The following is a 20,906-nucleotide window of genomic DNA, read 5'->3' on the forward strand; positions in this document are numbered from 1 at the left end:
TACGAGCCGACTTCAACATGTTTTCGCTTGCATTTGGTGGTCCACCAGCTGTAGTATTAGTCTGCCAATACAGTAATCGGTTTTAGGGCTTAAATTCCTTACTATTTTAGTAAATATCAAGAAGTTTATACTATTCAATAATTTTAAAAGTTTAATATTAACTTTTTTAGTAATTTTAACAATTATTGAACATAATTGAAGGTAAAGAAACTAGTTTCTGGCGTGCCATCCAGCCTGTTAACACACCAGACAGGCGTTAGTCTCTCTCTGTTTTCAGTGGAGGTAACATCTTGCTTGAAACTCTCTTCAACTAAACGCTTTTTTTCTGAATAGTGTGAGGGGTTAGAGGTAAAACAAAGATCAAGAATGTTAGTAAGTTGATCGTATCGATCAGGAACGCGTGTAGGGTGTTTGATTATTTGCTCCAGATCATTAAGTAAGGAAAAAGAGTGCCTCAGCTCCACCTGGGTCATCCCTTGCAGAGCGAAGCCACTCTCTGTGATGTACATTGAAATCCCCTAGGTAGAGGATCTCGGTGTTGGGGTGTGTGGATAGCAATGACTCATGGCAAGAAGTGAGATAGTTAAAGAGTTCGAAATAGTTGGTAGAGTTGGGAGAACAGTATAGGAGATATTTTGAGCCAGATGACATGATAAAGGAAAGATTCAAGATCCGTGAGTCGAGCTATAGGTGTACGTGTGTTGCATTAGGCTCATACACCTCCCTTAGAACGGTAAGAGGTATAAAGGTTGTAGTTGGAGATTTGAAAAGGTTTGGGTGAAGCTGCTTTGGTCAGTTGAAGTTCGGAAAGTAGTAAGAGGTCGGGGGAAGAGGTTAATAGATGGTGCTCCACAGAAGGAAAATTGGATCTCAGGCCGCGAATGTTGTAAAAATGAAGTGTGAAAAAAGCCGATTCTCCAGCAACCGCGTTGGCGACAGTTGAGGCCCCAGTAACTTGATTATGATCAGGTCGGCCCTGGGGTCCACAACCTTCCCGACCAGTGGGACCCATCCGAGAAGGCCCCGCTTCAATATTAATATCAACTGACATACGAGAATAAAATAAATGAATAAAACATATCAAGAGTGAGTATGGTTATATTTGTTGTGTTGTCAATAGTAAGAGAGACATTTGAGACTCTGCAATTGTGTAAACGAGGCAGAAAGTTAGATCAGCAACCTGGGACTTGGTCACAATTTTCACGATGCCAAAATGGCAGCAGGGTCTACCATTAGACAACACATTATGCTTCCAATATCTTCCTAGGTGGTAGTATCTCCCTGTTTGATGACTGCCTACTACCTAGGATCACACAACTCCCCGGTGCGCCTCTGTTAGAAGTAAGAAGGTAGTGGAAGGGTCCTTACCTCGACTGTGGGAAAACCAGCCAAAACGCGTGAACATCACTATGTCCAGTCGTATTCCCAACCTGCACCAGTAACCATAATAAAGCTTTATGAACCAACAGTATTATAAATTGATCATCCAATATAAGAATACAGAGTGATAAAGTAATACATAGAACAAGTCCTAAGACATATACAGAACAAGTTATGAAACGTTACATAGGAAACAGTACAATAATACCTACAATAATACATAGAAAACATAGAGAACAAGTAATGAAACTTATGCTACAATAATACATAGAACATATGAAGCTTACCCTACTGTAGTACATAATATATTAAATAATAACGCAAGATATGGCCCCTGTATTGTGAACATGAAACATTAATGGTACATTGACTTTGTTCTAAACCTGCATTACCAAATAAGGAGGAATCCAAACTCGTGCTGTACCATCAGTTAAAAAAAGAAGAACACTACGTAGTTGATATATGTGTAACTAATGTTATTTTAATGGCAATATGTTTGTTTCTTCTTTTGACCCAACAGGAGAGTCTCCAGTAGCAATTTATTCTTTCTGGACAACATGTCTACAGTTATTTGTATTAAAAAAAATGTGTCCTGTAGGTTTGGAACCCAACCTCCAGTTATAATAGTGAAAAAAACATATAATAATGGTAGATTCTAAATTTTACTTGTTTGTTGGGTCATTTCCTTTGTGAACTTTGGTTAAAGAAAGACTCAGTCATCATCATTATGTGTTTTATGGTCATTTTTCACACTCAATTAGGTTAGCTACGAATACTTAATGGCAGCTGTCCTTGCTGCATGGTCTCTTACAGTCTTTCTTGTCAGTTACTTAATTTTCATATCATTTCTTACAACTTCTCCTCATGTCAGTCTTGGGATGTCCCAGGCTCTCCTCCCCTTAACATATTGGCTCATGCATCTCTTGACCCAGTAAGTCTCATTCATTCTCTCCATATGACAAACCATCTCGGCCTACCTTTACGCAAAAATTCGCCAGTACTTGTACAGTAATATCTCCGTTAGCCGGAATCCCTCAAACCCGGAACTCTCTGATAGCCGGAATTCCTGGAAAATTCCGGGGATGGCGGGATTTTTTTCCGGGTTTGAGAGATGAAAATCAGAATCATTTTCTGGAAATTCCAAGAAAGATATTCTGTTACCAGGAAAATTCCGGGGACGAGGGATATTTTTCCGGGTTCGAGAGATGATGTAATGGGCAATTTCTGGAACTTCTGAGAACATTTTTCCGGTAACCGGAAAATTACGGGGATGAGGGTTTTTTTCCCGGCTTTGAAAGAGTCGTCTCGTTTCCCGGAAATCTCTCATTTCTGGAAGTGGTCTGCACCAATTGTTCCGGCTAACGGAGATATCATTGTACTCCCAATACAGTACCAGGCTGCCCTCTTAAATGAATAAGTTAAGGTAAATTGCCAAAATATGTATTCACCTGAGTCCTGCCTCCCTTGGGATGGGTATCAAGTTCCATTCAACTACTACCCAAAAGAATATCACCCAGAAAAACCCTGATGTATTTTCTTCAGTTAGTCAAAACAGAATGTTGTTAAATTTCTTGAAAGAAATGATGATAGTTGTGTTGATTATGTCAGGTACAGTGGGGTATGCGATAACGAACGGATCCTACTACGAATATTCCTATAACGAACGGTTTTACCTATAAAATTGAGAATGCTATAATGAACGAAACTCCTACAACGAACATTACGTATTTATTTATTTTTATTTTTTTTTAACTAATTTATTGTTTTTTTATTACAAATATTAATGATATTCTTTATTTCAGGGGTTTAGATGCATATTTATGCACTTTTTTTACAATTTTTACAATTTTATATTATATTTTTCAGTGTTAAGTGGTTGTATTTGGGGGGCCTGGAACGGATTAATCCTACTACGAACGAATGCTATAACGAACAAGGTTCTTGAACCAATTAGATTCGTTATAGCATACCCCACTGTATTCAGGTGCTCCTCTACTTAAGAACGTTCAACTTACAAACTTTCAGATACAAACATCATCACTGAGGGGGGTTACCTGCCAGAACAGGTGTTTAATGTGGATGAGACTGGATTATTTTGAAGAAAATTCCAGATAGAACAAACAGTACCTAAGAGGAGAAGAGTGAGCCAGGTTTTAAGGCTGTGATAAAGGGTATAGCTGTACTAAATATCCATAATCTTTTCAGTTTTTACAATGTTTGGTATCTACAAGAGTGAAGTTGGACTTACAAACAAGCCTCAAAAACGTAAGTCGTTTGGAAGTAGAGGAGCACCTGTATGTGGCTACTGTATAGGTTAAGAAGGTATGTAGTTAGGGCTTTAATAAGACACCATGAAAGTATTTTGTGTATAATAGATAATTCTCTTTATGTTCTAGTTGGTACCATGGACGTCTGGACAGGGCCCAGAGCGAGGAACGACTCCGTCTGTTCGGGAAGCTTGGGAGCTACCTGGTGCGGGAGTCCGACCGCCGCCCGGGGTCCTATGTCCTGTCCTATCTGGGTCGCTCAGGAGTCTCCCACTTCAAGTAAGATAATTTGCTGGATATGGTGCTTTTCTTAGAGTACACTGAGTGACTGATAGACTAACAGGCTTTTAGAACTTGCAGTCACAGAGAAACTCGATGCAAGATGCATGAACAACACTAATGTTGCCGTAGAATTCAAACCCATGTCATTTGGATGGCAATTGAGGGTGAAACCAGGTGAATCATTAATGTCCAAAGTCATATGAACTTTATTTACGACTGCTGAAGCAGGGAGTGAGGGCTTTACCAAATATCCTGCCATTACTTGAGAAACCTTAGCAGGTTTCAGTAAAGACGTTTACAAAAGGAACTCGGTGAAATAAATACTCAGAAGACCCATAATTTAATGTAATAAATGACTTCTAATAACATATGCTTGTAGAATTTTTATATTATTGGTAAACTGGGTACAGTATTGCTATTCTTTGTGATCTCATGAGCTACTGTAGTTGATATGCCAGCTGCTAACTGTGTCTGACTTGCTGAATACACGTCAGACAATATATTTGATTTTATGAATGGACTTATGACCATGACTTATTGTTTGACAGGTTACAGTTTACTTTCATTTCCCTTTTAGTCAATTTTTTTTATTATAATGTCCACACTGTATCAATTTTCAATTTTGTTTTAATAACATAGTTGTCAGAAGATAACATTCTCCTCAGCACCATATCTTACATTGTACAGTTATTCCCTTGTTTATTATGGGCACATGTAAAAGGTAATAAGTGCTCATCTTGCTTCTAATCTTAGACTGCATTAAGGTCTTTTTGTGAAGTTACATGTATTTTAAGAGGGTGTCCTATGGTATAGTTTGCTTGTTATCAGTTTAGTATTTCATTGATTTTCTTCTCACAGTGGGATTTTTACTTGTGGGTCTCAGTATCAGCGCACACACCAATACTCAACCTTTTTGTAGTGATGTACTTTACCCATTCCTCACCTACACTTCATTACACTGTAATTATAGTGTTGTATGTTAATATTGTATATAAAATTGTTTCATCAGGATCACTGCGGTGTGTGGAGACTTCTACATTGGGGGTCGGCAGTTTAATGCCCTGAGCGACCTGGTTGGCTACTACACGAGCATGTCAGATTTGCTCAAGCGTGAGCGCCTGGTTCACCCTGTACCGCCCCCGGAACCTGTCAACGATCTTCGGAAAGTTGTGGCCATTCTTCCCTACACAAAGATGGCTGATACAGATGAACTATCGTTAGTACTATCTCATTACACTGTATTGCTATCCTTTACACCTGTTTTTGCTATATGGCTAAGTGACTCATTTTCAGCACCTTAAAATTATTAGTCTGTACTGGTACAATATTTCTGTTGTGTTAGGCAAAAAGGTCAGCTTATTCTGGGGTCTAACATGACAAACATTAACACTTCTTGCCAGTCCAGCCAGACTGTTGGTTCACATTCATACCTTGTAGGATAAGGGAGTTAATTGTGTTAAGAACTGACTACAGTATAGATAAAATGAAAATTTATCGTATCTTGTGAACAAGTCTGTTGGTTTACTTCAATTTAATTACATGAGTTGACGTACAGTATAATACCTGATTAATGATGGTGGCAATAAATGCACCAAAACACAGACAAATTAGATAAGTACAGTACCTGATGGTGCCTCTGTGTGTGATCTCACATAATGTGACCTTGATTTCACATCCTGTACCTACAGAAAGAAATGCTGTATATAGGAACAATTTTGTTCTAGTAATGTGATTTTTACTTCACATAATATAGAAGTATGAACTGACTATTTTCTATTTTACTTGAGGGTTTTTAAACCTTACAGATCAGATAAATATTCTCAATTTCAGTCCATTCTTGTGTTAGTTTGTTCTTATACTGCAGTGTGACTTTGACTTCACGTGTAGCTGATGAAAACTTAAAAAAGTAAAGTAAGAATTCTGGTACAGGTATTTCAGAATTATCCCCAAATGGTCCTCTGCGATTCAGTAGATTTGTTTCAAGACTTCTGTGGCTTGTAATAAAAACTCTTCTTGCCATTCAAAAATGTTCCTCTTCATCTATTTATTCTTGGTATTTTACCACATTGTTTATCTGTGGAAGTAGATAAGTCTCTGTTGTAATATCTCGCTCCTCTATCTATGTTGTCAGGATTTAGTCGTACAGTATTTTTCTTTGGCTTGTTCTTGATATATTCTAGCTCATGTATCCTAAATATTTGTTTTAGGTTTCAGAAAGGGGACATCTTCTTTGTTCACAATGAGCTGAGTGATGGATGGTTATGGGTGACTGCACATCGTACTGGAGAACAAGGGACCATATTTTCAGACCTGGTGGAGACCTTGGATGATGATATTGACCCAAACATTGTCTTCTCATGGTTCCACCCGGATATTACCAAGAGTGATGCCATAGACCTTTTAATTAAAGGTAAGCTGTGAGCCCATCATAACTCACCATCTGTGGGAAGTGGTGAATAGTCAATGTCTTAAATCTTGGATAATATAAAGTGATAATGTTACAAACTTAATACTGTACAAGTGATATATGTAATAAGTAAACAAATTCTTTGTTGGCTCAACAGCTGGTCAAGGCAGCTTCCTGGTTCGTCCAAGTGACAACTCCCCAGGGGACTACACCCTTTTCTTTCTTACTAATAACATAATTCAGAGGTTCAGAATAGAGAAAAGAGGAGTCAAGTAAGTATATTGTTGAGTACACCAGTAACTGTGGTCTCTCATTGTTAACTCTTTAATGATAACATCCATAAGAATGAGGCTTATTATGTCCTATGTTTTATTCTTTATTTTTTCCTTTTCATCAAATTACAGTTGAATGTTTTGACAGTTGTTAGGCAAATACTGTGATCCAGTACTGTACACTCACTGTTTTTATGCCTCTATATTCAAAGGACTAATGTTAGGCACCACTGTGCATGTACTGTACTGTACTGTACTGTATATGCCACCAAAGTTTTTATTAGTTGGGTATAACAAAGAAGTATTTTGCGAATCACATTAAAATTGTATGGGCTTCTGTATTAGCTCCCTTGATAAGATTTTTTAAATGTTTTTTTGAAAGAACAACAAAGTGAAGGTATAATAATTCACAGATAGAAACATTGATTGATAGAATTAAAACAGTTGATCAAGTTGGCTGAAGTTGTTGTGGTTAACTTGGGTTCACTTTACAGGAGTTGATGAAATATGAAACTAGAGTAAATGATAATTATGATAATTCTTCTGGCATTTTTATATATATACCTTATAAGGATTATTTTTCTCATGTGTATGTCAGTTAAGTAAGATTACAAAATTTGAACAGACTTCATTCTGTTATTTATTTAAGAAGTATAAATGGTTTTAACGACAAAGAAAATACACGTGATGGATTTGTAGACATGTGTATGTCAGTTAAGTAAGATTACAAAATTAGAACAGACAGACTTCATTCTGTTATTTATTTAAGAGGTATAAATGGTTTTAATGACAAAGAAAATACACGTGATGGATTTGTAGACACTAATGTCGACTTACATTAATGATTACAAGCTTGAGATGTGAGTGGAGTACCCATAGTCACCTCCCATGGCAAATATAGTGGGTGGTATAAATAGGAGAACGGAATGTAACGGGCATGAATATGGAATGGAAGTGGAGGATATGTGGAATGGTGTACCGTATGAGGTCAGGTCTGCCAGAATGGTTTAGAGGGTACAACAAAGAAACTGAGAAAGTAAAAACACACAAACAAAATTAGTCTGATTTGTTATGAAAGAAAGAAGATATTAGTGAAAATAATTGAGGAGATTTTGATAAAGAACGAAGAATTCTCATGATGTATAATGTATACATAGAAATCAGTATAGAATACATGTTGAAGATGGATGTAATCATAATGTATAACAACACATTGGATGTTTTAGGTACCTGATGGGTGGGAGAACATTTTCCTGCCTAGATGCCGTCATCCACAGATACAAAACTGAACAGATTTTAGAGGGTCATACGTTAGGGAGCCCAGTGTGTAAGGTAAGAACCCTTGACAATATATTGTTTACCCTCCTCATCCCTTCTTCACACTCCCAAGTCTATAAGATTATTTCCCCCCCCCCCCAAGTCACTCAAAACTGAGGCAGTGTTCTCGTTCTTGCTATATTTTACTTCTGAAGTCTTTATTTTCAAATTTAGTCTCGGTATTTTTCAACAAAAACATACAAAATTAAACAGTTGGTAATTATTCTTATTCCCTTGGGGGCATCAGCTGTGATATAAGAAAAAATCCTTCCCCTATGATGTAGCTGATAGTGTTGTAAAACTCACTCTGGGTAAAAGGTGCTAAAGCAATAAGTAATCAAAGGGTCATAACCACTGCTGGTTCTTGTGTTAACTTGAGACGGGTTACAATCCAGACATGTAAATGGGGGAACATACGCTGGTGATAATCCCACTAGCTAGTCATTGCTGGTTCTAGAGTAGGATTTCAGGAACATTCCTTCCTTTATATAATTTCCCAAAAGAATGTGTAAATATGAAATTCCCTGAATTGGTTTTCCCAATGTTTACAGTAATGCTGTCCATCAAATTCAATAATTTTAAAATTTTCTTGTTTAAAATTGTCTTCAGAGCCTCTTGCTTAAATATCATTGAGATAATGATGCCCACATTAGACAAATAATAATCCTTACACCTCATAAGAGGAAGTGAGTGTAATATCACAGAGCACTAACATGACTCCTACATTTATCAAGAATATTTTCTCATCCAGATCATCCCTTTTCTCTTCACATTTTAATAATCTGTATCCAACATTACAGCAACTTAGCTCAGGAGAGCGGCTGGGTCTGCCTATCGTGCCAGTGAAGGAAGTTGAACAGCCTGAGAAGATTTATGCTACCCTTAATGAGATCAGAGAAAAACTGGGAGTCACTAAATTCAAAGGTAAATTCATTGTGTCTTACAAGGGTACCAGTCTGTTGCCTGTGATCTTAAGCAGCTATAGTTTGCTTATATCCATTGTGGAGGTGATGCACATTTAGATTGCTCTTTGGGCGGGGAGGGTGTGCTTGAGTGTCTTTATTATGATTATCTACTGAGTTAATATTTCAATGTACTATTATGGTTCTGGATGACACCATTCATACCTATTTGATATATTTTTTGTATTAACATTCATTTCTTGATATCTCAGCAACACCTAAGCTAGTCTACTTTATTACTGTAGGCTGATGTTGTTCATCTTGAATTTTAAATTAGAATGTAAATTTTATCACCAAAAAGTTAACATGTACAGATTACAGTGCAGAAAGTTGATGGAAGTTCAACTGTAGTGAATGCTCTGTATCTCACATTATGATACTCCGAGCTTATCTAGGCCATTTATACTGATGTAAGTTAGGGACGGGTTAACTTCTCAGCTGCTTGTTAGTGCTTGAAATATGTTTACATTTTTTAGTGAAGGGTTGCATGGAACTCTTGAGGTCAAACCTGTAAACTTGTCACTCAATAAGGTTTTGATTATTATGAAGGATATCAGGATCAGTTCCTTATATCTGGGAGAATTTAAGAACAGGTTTGTGAAGTACCAATATGAGAAGACTTTATTCATGAAACCAAAAATTAAGTCGCAAAATATTTTCAGGAATCCAGAAACAAGGATGGCTGTACAAGAAAAGCAAGAAAAATAAAAAATGGAAATGTTTGTATTTCGTCCTGACTGATATTTTGTATTACTATGACAACCCAAAGGTATGTTTAGTGAGATTTGTATAAATTGTTTTGTGTTTCAGGTTAACAAATTTAGGATATATTGTAAATCAGCGCATGGGGGTGGACTAAAGTAATTTTTAATTGTGTAATTCAGGTAACTTTACTGAACTATGTTAATATATTTGAAGCTGAACCTCCATTCCATGAGACACATTGGACTCAGTGCCATGGCAGGATCAGGAGCCAGTAATGTTTTGTGTCCACAGAGGTGGTCAAAGTTTTCTTTTAAATATCCTAGACTGGAATACCGGGTAGCCTTTCTTCTGTTAGACTGTCAACTTTTGTAACTGAAGCCGGTGATATAAAGGATGTTTTACCCAAGTCTATCTGTATCCAACCAGATGTATATATCGCTTCTGCCTTTAACCCCTTGTGTATGGGTACCCCTCTGAGCTGAATAGAATTGCTTGGCGTTAACTAAATAAAATATTAAAAATATTAAAGTGGCGCCCCTGTAGTGAAGGGTTAAAGGATTGTGAGTTCAGAAGAATGTCTTTCATATGTATTCCTAACATTATTTAATTCTTCACCTATGATTATTCATTTCTTCTTAAGTCATCTATTTGACAAAACATTCCTCACATGTATTACTGTTAGGTCTTCAAATCTTAGGAATTAGGACAGATGTATTTGAACATTTCAGGAAGTAGGTGAATTGAATGTCTTAATTTCAGGTTGTGTATTCTGTGATACAGTAGTTGGTTTTAATTGTTGTGATGTGTACATTTCAGCGTACGAAACCCAGAGGCCTCATTGACTTGAACTGTTCATACCTCTATCAAGTCCATGACAGTTTCTTTGAACGGCCAAATTGCTTCCAACTAGTGGAGAGGGAGCTGCCCTGCCTGGCCACAGTGACCTACCTATGCTCAGACTCTCAGGTGAGTTGGTGTTCCTATCCACTGAATTTCCCTTGTTTGTTCAACTGTGTAAATATGGCTTGAAACTGACTTGACTCTGAATGCATAACCTGACATTGGTCAAAGGATTTATACAGTATAGTATACAGTACATGTGAAGTCTAAGGATTCCAACTTGGGTATAAACCCTCTCATCATCAACATTTTAAAGCCTTTTCCACACTTTCATAGTTGTGGTTACATGATGGCAGCTCTATATGTTGCATATTGTATGTATATGTGTGAGGAAATATTACAATATATATACAGGGTGTCCCATAAGTTTCCATACAACGTATCACCAACGCCATTACAAGCATAACTCCAGCTGTGCTTGAACGTGTTCTTCAGCAGTGGAGGACACGCATTGAAGAGTGTTTTCAACAGAATGGTAGTCATGTAGAGCATATTATATAAATAAAAATGGATTTTCATATAAAATTTATTTTTCCTATGTATGGAAATGTATGGGACACCCTGTATATATATTTTTTAAGTATTTTTCTATAAACTATTGGTATTTCAGGAAATGACCAACGACTGGATGGCTGTGTTGCGACCGCTGTGTGTACCACAAATGGTTGGAGCACCCAAGCTGCAGACACTCAAATTCATGAAATCGCTTCATCTCACAATTATGCAGGCTACCAGATTACCCTCTAAGATAGTTCCCAGCCCATACTGCCTTGTCTCTCTTAACCAGGTAAATGTCAGACCAATCAGTCTTCTCTGTTTTTAATCTAGTGACAGGACATTGTCACTGGCTTCGCTTTTAAGTAGTATGGCAGTATTGTCTTGTATATTGAATTAATAGCATACATTATTTCTCTCTTCTAGCTAATTAGTTCATAAATGTTAACCAAAGTACTGTAACAAGGGAAAAATGGTATCCTTGAAAACTCTTGACTAAATGTGCAAAGGGAACCTGCTCAGAAATACTCTCATACACTCAAATTTATTGCTTTTAAATCCAATGTTGATTCCTTTGTTTGCACATTTACTCTGAACTTGTAATTCCTGTGTGGTTATTTTTTCACTTATTAATTTAAGATTTTTTTATTTATTTATTTATTTTTTAAAGTAGGTAATGTTTCTCTTTTTCTTCATTATGATAATTCTGCACTTCCATCACATGCTAACTAGTATGTTAAAGATGTAAAAGTCTTAACTAACCAACCAACCAACCAACCAACTAACTCATTGACTAATTAACTAACTAACAGTAGTTTTTTATGTATCAGGTAAAAGTTTGTCGAACCAGACCAAAACCGGGACCAGATCCAGTGTGGGACGAAGAGTTTATTTTGGACGACATTCCTCCTGACGTCATCATGTTTACAATTACTGTATATAACCACGGCAAGCGTAGCAAAGACTCTGAGGTGGGTGTCAGTTTGTTGTTAAGTCTCCACACCAATTTTTTTTTATTTACCGTATGATTCATAACATGTATGAATTTGTATTTATAACACGGATCAAGTACGGCAGAGCATTTAATTTGGCTAACTTTTTTTTAGTAATAGTAGTAGGAGGAGGAAGAGCGAGTGCAGTTATTTAGCTCATCTGCCATAAAGTGCACATACAGTCTCTTTCACAGAACAAACTTGTTAACCTGCTTATGTTATCTCAGTTTTCAGTCATGTCAGGTCTTTGTGTCAGGTTTTAGCATTTAGTTGTATAATATTTTACGTATATATGTGTGTCATTGATAGACTCGACCTATGATAATATGCATCTTACGGCCCCATTTACATAGTAGTTTGATGATGTGTGTGTGTGTTTGCAGGTTGCGGAGGTCATGGTGGAACTGAACACACTACAAAATGGTGAAGAAGTGGAGGAGTGGCATCCATTAACTGGCATCACTCCTGTAGGGGACTGGGGGGCTGTCAGACTTAGATACAGGTGAGGCTCTTCCATTTACAGTTCAAGTTTAACTTGAGTTTCTAATTGTATGCTGTTTCTTCATTTTTTCTTTTCTTCGTAAAAATTTATTTCTTCTAACATTTTTAACACCGACTTGGTTTTTTCTCTCATTTTGCAATTTTGAAGTATTACTCTGAGATAACCTCCAAATTTTTATGAACATGAAGATTTTATTATTGTTATGAATGTCTACAGCTTGGTTGATTTTATTCTGGATGTCTTTAGGGGCACAGATCATTAGTTTGTGCGTACTTACTTGTCTGCTTAATAGTCATCTAGTTTGTCATAATACGAGATATGAATATAAATTTTCTATAGTGCAGATGTGAAATTTTAAAACTATGCTTGTCTACAGGTACTTCCATGACCTGATAATGCCATGTGAAGAATACAACAGTTTGAAGGAACTGTTGCTGGACCCAAGCCTAGAAGCTGTGCAGGCCCTGGCTGATGTCTCACATAGGGACCGCAATCCTCTTGCTACCTCTCTACTTCGTATATTTAGGTAAAGTTTTGTGACTACCTTAAACCTTTTGTGGATGGAGATCGCAACATCCAGTTATTCCGTACAGTAACTGGTGTGGGATGTGTCCGAAGAGGGTTAGATATCTTCCTGTTAGTTAGTAATTGAGTGTTGACCCAAATTTTATAAACAAAATTTGTGTTTGGTGAAGATGTGATATTTTGTTTGTTCTAAATTTTCCATTCACTGTCATTTTTTCCTAACCCAACATGGCATAACAGGTGTGCCAGATCTCAGATGGAATTACAATATAGTGTACTGCAAAAAATAGCAAAGACAGTTCAGATAATACTTCCTCTCCTTAACACATGCTGAGTGATAAGTGAATCAGGACCTAAACATTGCCTGAACTCTTCACATATGAGTCAGTATGCTTGTTAGGGTGACCCATCAATGAGACCCTCAGCTCCATATATGATTCTTCACTAATGTGTGCAGTGGTTTACCTCTCCTCTAGCATTCTACACTGAAATATTCCTGCACTTCATTTGACGCAATTCACCTCTTATGCATTCCACCTCACCTTCTAACTTTCCACTTTCCTAACTTGTATGATCTCCACTTTTTATCACCACATGTACAGAACTCTTAACTGTCATTCATGCATCTTTCCACATGTGTTTCTCACATCTTCTCTCTATACTGTCAGTTCCCTAAACTTCAGCAATGTTACTTCAGTTTTTCACTTACACAACTCCATTACTTATTGATCTTTATTTTTAAAGCATCAAGTTTTTGTTGGCCTTTGAACCTGAAAGCTCAAGGCTATAATTTATAATACTGTAGCCGGGAAAGAGGAAGAAATTCAGCACTACAGTATGAATACATGAATCATGAGATACTTTTTCGTGGAATTACACATTGATGAAAGCTCGGAGAAGCTCGATATCTGACTTTTATGTTGACTATCAAAAACTTTAATAATTTAGTTTATCTTTGACATTATTTATGAAACTTGATAAGTCGGTGCTTCACTCTGACAACCACAGCGTCCCATCAGAACTACTGTATAGGTCAATTGACTCCTGATGTTTTTCCATCTAGCTATCTATGACTCCAAGTAATTTCTCAAAAGTACACGTGGAAGAAAATTTCTAGTGTTACACTATGTTGTGACTGGAATTCACCACTAATGATATCTCAAGATTTTTTTACCGTTTTTTTGGCTTCAAATATTATTAAATATAGAACCCAAATAACTGGATTTCTCTCATACATGTTCCTTTGTTTTGCATTCTGTCCTCTTCTAACCTTAAATTATTTTCTCCCCTTGCAAAGATTTTTCTTCTTGCTTCCCACTGTGTACTGACAATATTTTCTTCATCCACAACACCCTATGTTATGAACAACCTGTCTTCTGCATTTTATATACTTAATATTCTTCACAAATATCTCCAATGTTTGGTCACTCAGAATTGCTTCCTCGTTTCTGTAAAATATGAAGTTACCTCCTGTGTTATCTTTCATAAATCTTCATTTATTTCTCTCTTTCTCTCTCATATTCACCTCATATTTAACCTTTTTCCTCTGTCATTAACTCATAATACCTTGGAAGATTATGGTCTAAAATTTGTTTTGCATTTATTGAAGTGTGGAGTTGAATTTGTGACCATCTGGATTATAAAAAGTGTGCTTTACCCAGTCACCCCCTGTAACTCATTCCGGTGATGCACTGTGCTACAGGAATGAGTGTCGGGAGCATGACCTACTCCAGCGACTAACTGAGCACGAGATTGAGCGAGAGCATGAGACTAGTACTTTGTTCCGTGCTGCCTCCCTTACCACCACGCTGCTTGATCTGTACATGAAGTCTACCTGCACAGAGTTCCTCACTGAAGCCATATCTGATACCATCCACCGCATCCTTGAGTCCAAACAGTCATGTGAGGTAAGGCTATGTTGAGAGATATTATTGTCAGGTAAATAAGTGGCTGTGGCAGTGACTGATGCCAGACTGGTGGACATCCTGAGGTAACAAGTGAAGGCAGTGAGTTTTGTTTGAAAGAAAAAAGACAAAGTCAGCTGTGTTGATTTCATTTGAAGGTTTTCAGGATTTTGCTTTACTTATTTATTTTTTTGTTGCAGCTCAATCCAACAAAAATGGACAACCCAATGGATGCGTGTGCAAATGCAGAATTTCTCCTGAAAGTTCTTGATGACATCACACAAAGCATCTTTGCCTCAGCTGCTGCCTGCCCCATGTAAGTATTCACAGTAAGCTGCAGGTGGGTCTTGAGACTCCTCTTTGTGACACTAAAAGATCTCTACTTCTCTTTATGACAAAAGTTAACCACTGTCTTTGTCCTTATAGTGTTAACTCAGGCCACGGTCTTAGTCATATAACCATTACCATGGCATAAAGGTGTATTATACAGGTGTTGCACAGTTGTTTTTCTCATTGAGGTTATGTGACAAATATGTGTGTCATTATCTGAATGTAAGCACTATAAGTATAGTCTGTTTTACATAAATTTTAATTGGAATGATTTACTTACTAGTTTAAGGGATGAGGTTACCTGCTCAGGGTCTGGTATGTCTGCCCTCTTGTGTCTTTGTCTGCATGATGTTTATATGAGTCTTATAATGTCTAGTCACCTTTCTGAAAACTAGGTCACTACCCTGTGGGGTGCAATATGTTATTTTTCCAACACATAACATCTTAAATACCTTTCTAAGCTGGTGTACGTTCTCATAGGTGATTTACCACATTACCTGGATGCCATAAAACAAAAGATTGAATTATGTCATCCCTTTATATTGCTTAAGGATTCAGACATGTGACCTGGAATTCCTCCTTTAGTTGGTTTCCATATTAGAGGGATAATTTAATGATTGAGAGAAAGAGACCCAAGTGTATGAAGGTGTCTGAGGCAAGTGTGCCTTTCAGCTTGTTGGCTCTCAAAGCATCCACCAAGCTAGGGTTAGAACATGCTTCTTAACCCCGACGTAACTGGGTTGTTTGGCTGTTTATATGGCTTTTGTGTTGTTCGGATAGCATGATGTCCCTGTCTCAGGAACAACACAGATAGCCCCCTGAACAAGGCAGATTATGTCCTGTGATTTGTAGGTCACTTGTTTCTTTGTCTTGGTCATAAAAGGTGATGGCATACTTCAATTCTTTGCTTTATTTTTAAGCTATTAAGAATTTGTGTATACATTATTTTATATAGAGGCATACTATACAGGGCAATTCAGACAAATTTGTATATGCTGCCTTACAGATTTTAACAGCAATTGAGTGATTATTTTATTACCTCAACAACATTGTCCTTTCCTATGGGATACCTCGTACATCAGCTAGTGTGGACAATGTTGTTGGAGTAATACAAGTACAGTAGTCACCCAATTTTCACGATAATCTGTTAAGCAGTAAGTAAACATTTCTCGGAGTCACCCTGTACACGTAAGAGGCGTACAATACTTCTAAGAGGCCCTTGATGACAAAAGTAAATCCATTGTCTCTGTGCTCTCTTTTCATATTTACATCATCATAATTTTCATTGCTTAAAATTGCCGAGTTAATGTAAAATAAGATAATTAATGAGTAATAATGTAGTTTTCATAAAATTCAATCTCCACTGAAATTAAAAAGCCATTGAAGATCAACGTGTGGGTGTGTTGCAGGCCTTTAAGATACATCTGTGGGTGTCTACAACGTAAAGTAATTGAGAAGTGGCCACAGGACCGTCTAGTGAAAACGAGAGTTGTATCGGGCTTTATTTTCCTACGCTTGATATGTCCGGCCATCTTAAATCCCAGACAGTTTAATCTTTTACAAGGTGAGTGGAGCTGAGTTTGTAACCTGCTGATTATCATTTTCAATGTTACCTTACAATAAAATCACAAATAATCACAAGCTGCAATTTCCCAAGTATGTAAAAATTGAGAAGTTAAATATTTATAAATTCTTTAAGTTTTGAACATACTAAATATTTGCCAATACTGTACATTATTGTATTCAATAGTTTAGTAATAGTTTATACAAACAGCATAACCCAGTATATCTGTGGTCCCAACAGAACCACCTCACCCTATGGCATCACGCTCACTGATCATGATAGCCAAGTGCCTACAGAACCTGGCCAATTTGGTGGAGTTTGGTGGCAAGGAACCCTACATGGAGGTGGTCAACCCTTTCATACTCAAGAACAAGGAACGCATGATTACCTATCTTGACACGTTATCTGTAAGTATCCCTGTACCTCTTTCAGGACATCCTATGACAGAGCAGTTGGTGAATTACATTGTGGTCCTTGTGTTCAATTCATAAAAAATAATTGACTTACAACCAACAATTCCTGAGATGTTGATTGAGGTAAAATGCAATACTGTACTAGTTTCCTCGTTGTGAACTCTGAAAATTCTTTATCACAGATCTTGAGAATCTGTCGTGTAGAGGACCTTTGTTATTATGAGTGTGACTTTGCTATCATGGGTTATTGTGTCTGGAAGCTGGTAGTGTAGTGTCACCATGGATTCAGTATGTATTTGTAGGGAGTTAAAAGGCAAGAGTAAAAGTGCAATAGTGAGGAGAGGAAGGCGGAGGGGGACGAGTGTGGATGTAAATGGATGGTGAGTCAGCAGCTATTTGTAGGTGAATGTTTAAATGGAGAAAGTAAAATAATGAGTGTGAAGAAAAGTAAATTGATTAAACTATGTTGAGAAAACATTTGAGATGAAGTGTATGTTAACTTAAATGGAGGATTGAAGGAGCTGAAGTGTATCTGGTTGATGGGAGTTGTGTTAGGAAATGCAACAGTAAGTGATGAATTGAACCACATAGTAGAAGATAAAGACAGCAAGTAATAAGTGGATTGAGAAACGGCCAGAAGTGCATTAAAAGAGGTGTATGGAGGTGTCTAAGTTAAATGAAGCAACTTTTATTAATTCTTATATATTTTTATTGAGGAATATTCACACAGCTCATAGTATGCTTGAGTTTCATTTGGTGTATGGGTACATCTGGGTAGACATTCAACATCAGCGCCATTCATTGGACCAGGGTAGGTGACTTAAGTTCGGCCATCCATAACACATTTAACCTTTTCTTGTGGGGTCATCATAATTTAATCTGAAACATAATAAAGTTTAAGCACAGAAATATAGATATATGGTGTGGTAACTGTGCAAGTTGCAATATCCTCACATTTATGTATACTGTACAAATTTGTGTGGCTTGTTTCATGTCAGTGTGCTCACCCAGTTTAAGGGTAATCAATATGGGTACTTTATATGTGTATGAAGCATGGACTCTGGCAGTAAGAGGAAGGAGTGTATTATTGACAGAAATAACTTTGTTTTAGAGCAATATGTCAGGAAAGTTGGTTGTAGAGAATAAGGAATATACAACTTATGTGGAATTGAGAGTAGTGTCAGGCAGATAGTGGATTAGGGTTTGTGTCAGTGCTATGGACACGCTAACAGAGTAGAAAGTAAATGATTGGGAAAAAGTAATACAGTATAGCTAATTCAGGGGAGGAAAGTAGGAAGGAAGGGACATTAATGAAGATGCAAGAAAGGGGTGAAAGATAGACCTGAATGACCAGGAAGAATATGCTGCCTTTGGGTGGTAATAGGTTGTGACCATGCTGGGGGTAAACTAGATACGTAATTATTTGGAACAGGACACATCTATTGTAGTAATAAGATGTATGATTAAAGGCAGAGCTTGTGTGCAGGTTTTGATGTTGATTATGGCCAACTTTCATTATAATGGGAAGAGGCTTTAAAAAATGACATTACAAAAAAATAAAAGCAGAGAATTCCTCCTCCTTGAATCTTCTGGACTTTGGTTTAGTGATTATTGGATTTTATTCCTTAGTTAATGCTCAACTAACGCAATTAAAATATCTGGCAGGTTTTCCTGGGCTTTTCCTTGACAGTGGGTTACACAGTTTGCCAATTAGGGGTTTGGTGGTTGTTTCAGTGGAAGTTTCTCAACCTAATATGAATTAGTGATTGTAGGGTGAGCCAGTCATGATTGTAAGTGGTACACGTTTATTGTTTTTAAGAAATAATTAGGGAAATATGTATGGTGGTTCTTAAAAGTGGGTTTCAAATTTATCCTCCATTTCAGAGTGTTGGGGAGCGGCCAGAGATTGAGGAACTGCCTGTGAAGAGTGAGCCCTCACGAGACCTGGCTCAGTTGCACCACATATGTGTAACGCATATAGATGTCTTGACTACCAAGGCCAAGACACAGGTTTGTATACACCACTGGTATTTTACATTTATTGTGATATAATTTTGAAAAGATCAAACACGAGATTTTTGTAGCATAAATTTTGAATCTTGACCCAAGGTTCTGGAGATCATTAATTTTGTTACCAGGCAAATCATGTTTGTACCTTCTTCTCTTTAATTCAAGGTGTTTCAGGATTGAGGAACATTGAATATTGAGTAATTTAGTTAATAGCATAAGGCCAAGGATTGGCTGCACAATGTAAAGCTGATAAAACACCTAGTACAGTGGTCCCTCGGTTAACAAATACAATTCCTTCCACAGAGTCGTTCGTTAACCGAAAATTTTGTTAACCGAATCTGTAATTCAATGGGATATTGGGTAATTGGTTCCAACTCACAGAAAAAGTACATACAAAGTACTGTATACTATATACTGTATACAGTATACTGTACAATAATAAATAAAAAACAATAGAATACAGTATTTTAACTTACTTTGAGGTGTGTATGTCATATTCCCGGCAGCTTTGTTTACATATCAAACAGCTGATTGTAGAGGCAGTCGATGATGACATACCATATTCTTTACAGAGTGCATTGGTTCTAATGCCTTCTTCGTGTTTCATAATAATTTCTGCACTGTATATGATCAATATGTTAACTAAATTTCAGAATGACCAATAATTTTAATGTAAAAATGCAAAAATATTCGAGACCAACAAACTTGATGTTCACTCCACTGTCAATAAAGTTGAACTGAGACGCGTTGTTGGGTGATTCAATCAGCTGATGGGTGCACAAAAACTGTTCCCTGTACTGTATATTCCGGGTATTATCAATACATTAACTAAATTTCAGAATGACCAATAATTTTAATATAAAAATTGCAAAAATATTCAAGAGATCAACTTTCTTGATATTTACTTCACTGGAAACGAATGTAAACAGAACCAATTTCTGCAGTGGCGGACTAGCTGATGCGCACAACAAGGCGTGTTTGTTGTAAGGATACCGTTAATCGAAGTTTTGTTCGTTAATCAAACTGAAAATCTTCATGGGAGCTAATTTGTTAATGGAACCGTTCGTTACTGTGGGACCACTGTATAGTGTGTTTGCCTAAAATGTCCAGGTTTGGCTGCAGTGAGTTAATCAAAAAATTCCTAAAGAGTTACTGCATGTCCATACAGTATATAGGCAGGCAAGTTTTGATATCCCGTAATGTGAATTTATGGGGTGTTGGTAGAATATATAGTAATCTCCCCGTTAGCCAGAATCACCGATCCGTGGAACTCTCTAATAGCCGAAATGGAAGTCGGGCTGGAAAAGTTCTCTCAATTCTGGGTCTGTGAACACATTTCTGAGGATGAAAATCAGGTGCATTTTCTGTGAAAAATTCCAAGAGGGTTCCGAGAAAAAATCTCCATTCTGGGCCTGGGAATAAATTTTCCAGGAATTCTGAGACTGCATCATGCAGGGGCAGATCCAGGAATATCAAAAGGGAGGTCCAAGAAGTTTTGGGTGGGGGATCATGGCGAGCAAAGCGAGCCCACCCAGCTGGGGGGTTGGTAGTGGTGCTGTAACACCCCCACCCTCCCCCCACCCCGTTGCCCATTTCTTTTTTAATTTTATTTTTTATTTTTTTTTTAAATATGACCAATATCATGGGCATTTTGAGGCCATTTTGAAGTCATGTGCACT

The 20,906-nt window shown here is 37.2% G+C and overlaps 1 protein-coding gene across 2 annotated transcripts in view; it reads left to right on the forward strand.

Moving 5' to 3' along the window:
- The window catches only part of LOC121873865 (ras GTPase-activating protein 1-like), a 30,365-nt gene that overhangs the window by 3,396 nt on the left and 6,063 nt on the right, over positions 1 to 20,906 (forward strand). Inside the window, exons 2-18 of one of the 2 annotated variants that reach the window (XM_042377691.1) lie at positions 3,777 to 3,926; positions 4,939 to 5,145; positions 6,137 to 6,339; positions 6,494 to 6,608; positions 7,835 to 7,940; positions 8,726 to 8,849; positions 9,550 to 9,656; positions 10,409 to 10,558; positions 11,103 to 11,279; positions 11,803 to 11,958; positions 12,363 to 12,481; positions 12,858 to 13,007; positions 14,709 to 14,913; positions 15,111 to 15,226; positions 16,650 to 16,804; positions 17,045 to 17,211; positions 19,102 to 19,227. In XM_042377691.1, coding sequence (XP_042233625.1) covers positions 3,777 to 3,926; positions 4,939 to 5,145; positions 6,137 to 6,339; positions 6,494 to 6,608; positions 7,835 to 7,940; positions 8,726 to 8,849; positions 9,550 to 9,656; positions 10,409 to 10,558; positions 11,103 to 11,279; positions 11,803 to 11,958; positions 12,363 to 12,481; positions 12,858 to 13,007; positions 14,709 to 14,913; positions 15,111 to 15,226; positions 16,650 to 16,804; positions 17,045 to 17,211; positions 19,102 to 19,227 — 2,533 coding nt within the window. The remainder of the gene's footprint in view (positions 1 to 3,776; positions 3,927 to 4,938; positions 5,146 to 6,136; positions 6,340 to 6,493; positions 6,609 to 7,834; positions 7,941 to 8,725; positions 8,850 to 9,549; positions 9,657 to 10,408; positions 10,559 to 11,102; positions 11,280 to 11,802; positions 11,959 to 12,362; positions 12,482 to 12,857; positions 13,008 to 14,708; positions 14,914 to 15,110; positions 15,227 to 16,649; positions 16,805 to 17,044; positions 17,212 to 19,101; positions 19,228 to 20,906) is intronic. The other variant, XM_042377700.1, reaches the window with a different exon arrangement.

Source organism: Homarus americanus, unplaced genomic scaffold, assembly GCF_018991925.1.
Source record: "Homarus americanus isolate GMGI-L3 unplaced genomic scaffold, GMGI_Hamer_2.0 scaffold55640, whole genome shotgun sequence".
Classification (NCBI taxonomy): domain Eukaryota; kingdom Metazoa; phylum Arthropoda; class Malacostraca; order Decapoda; family Nephropidae; genus Homarus; species Homarus americanus.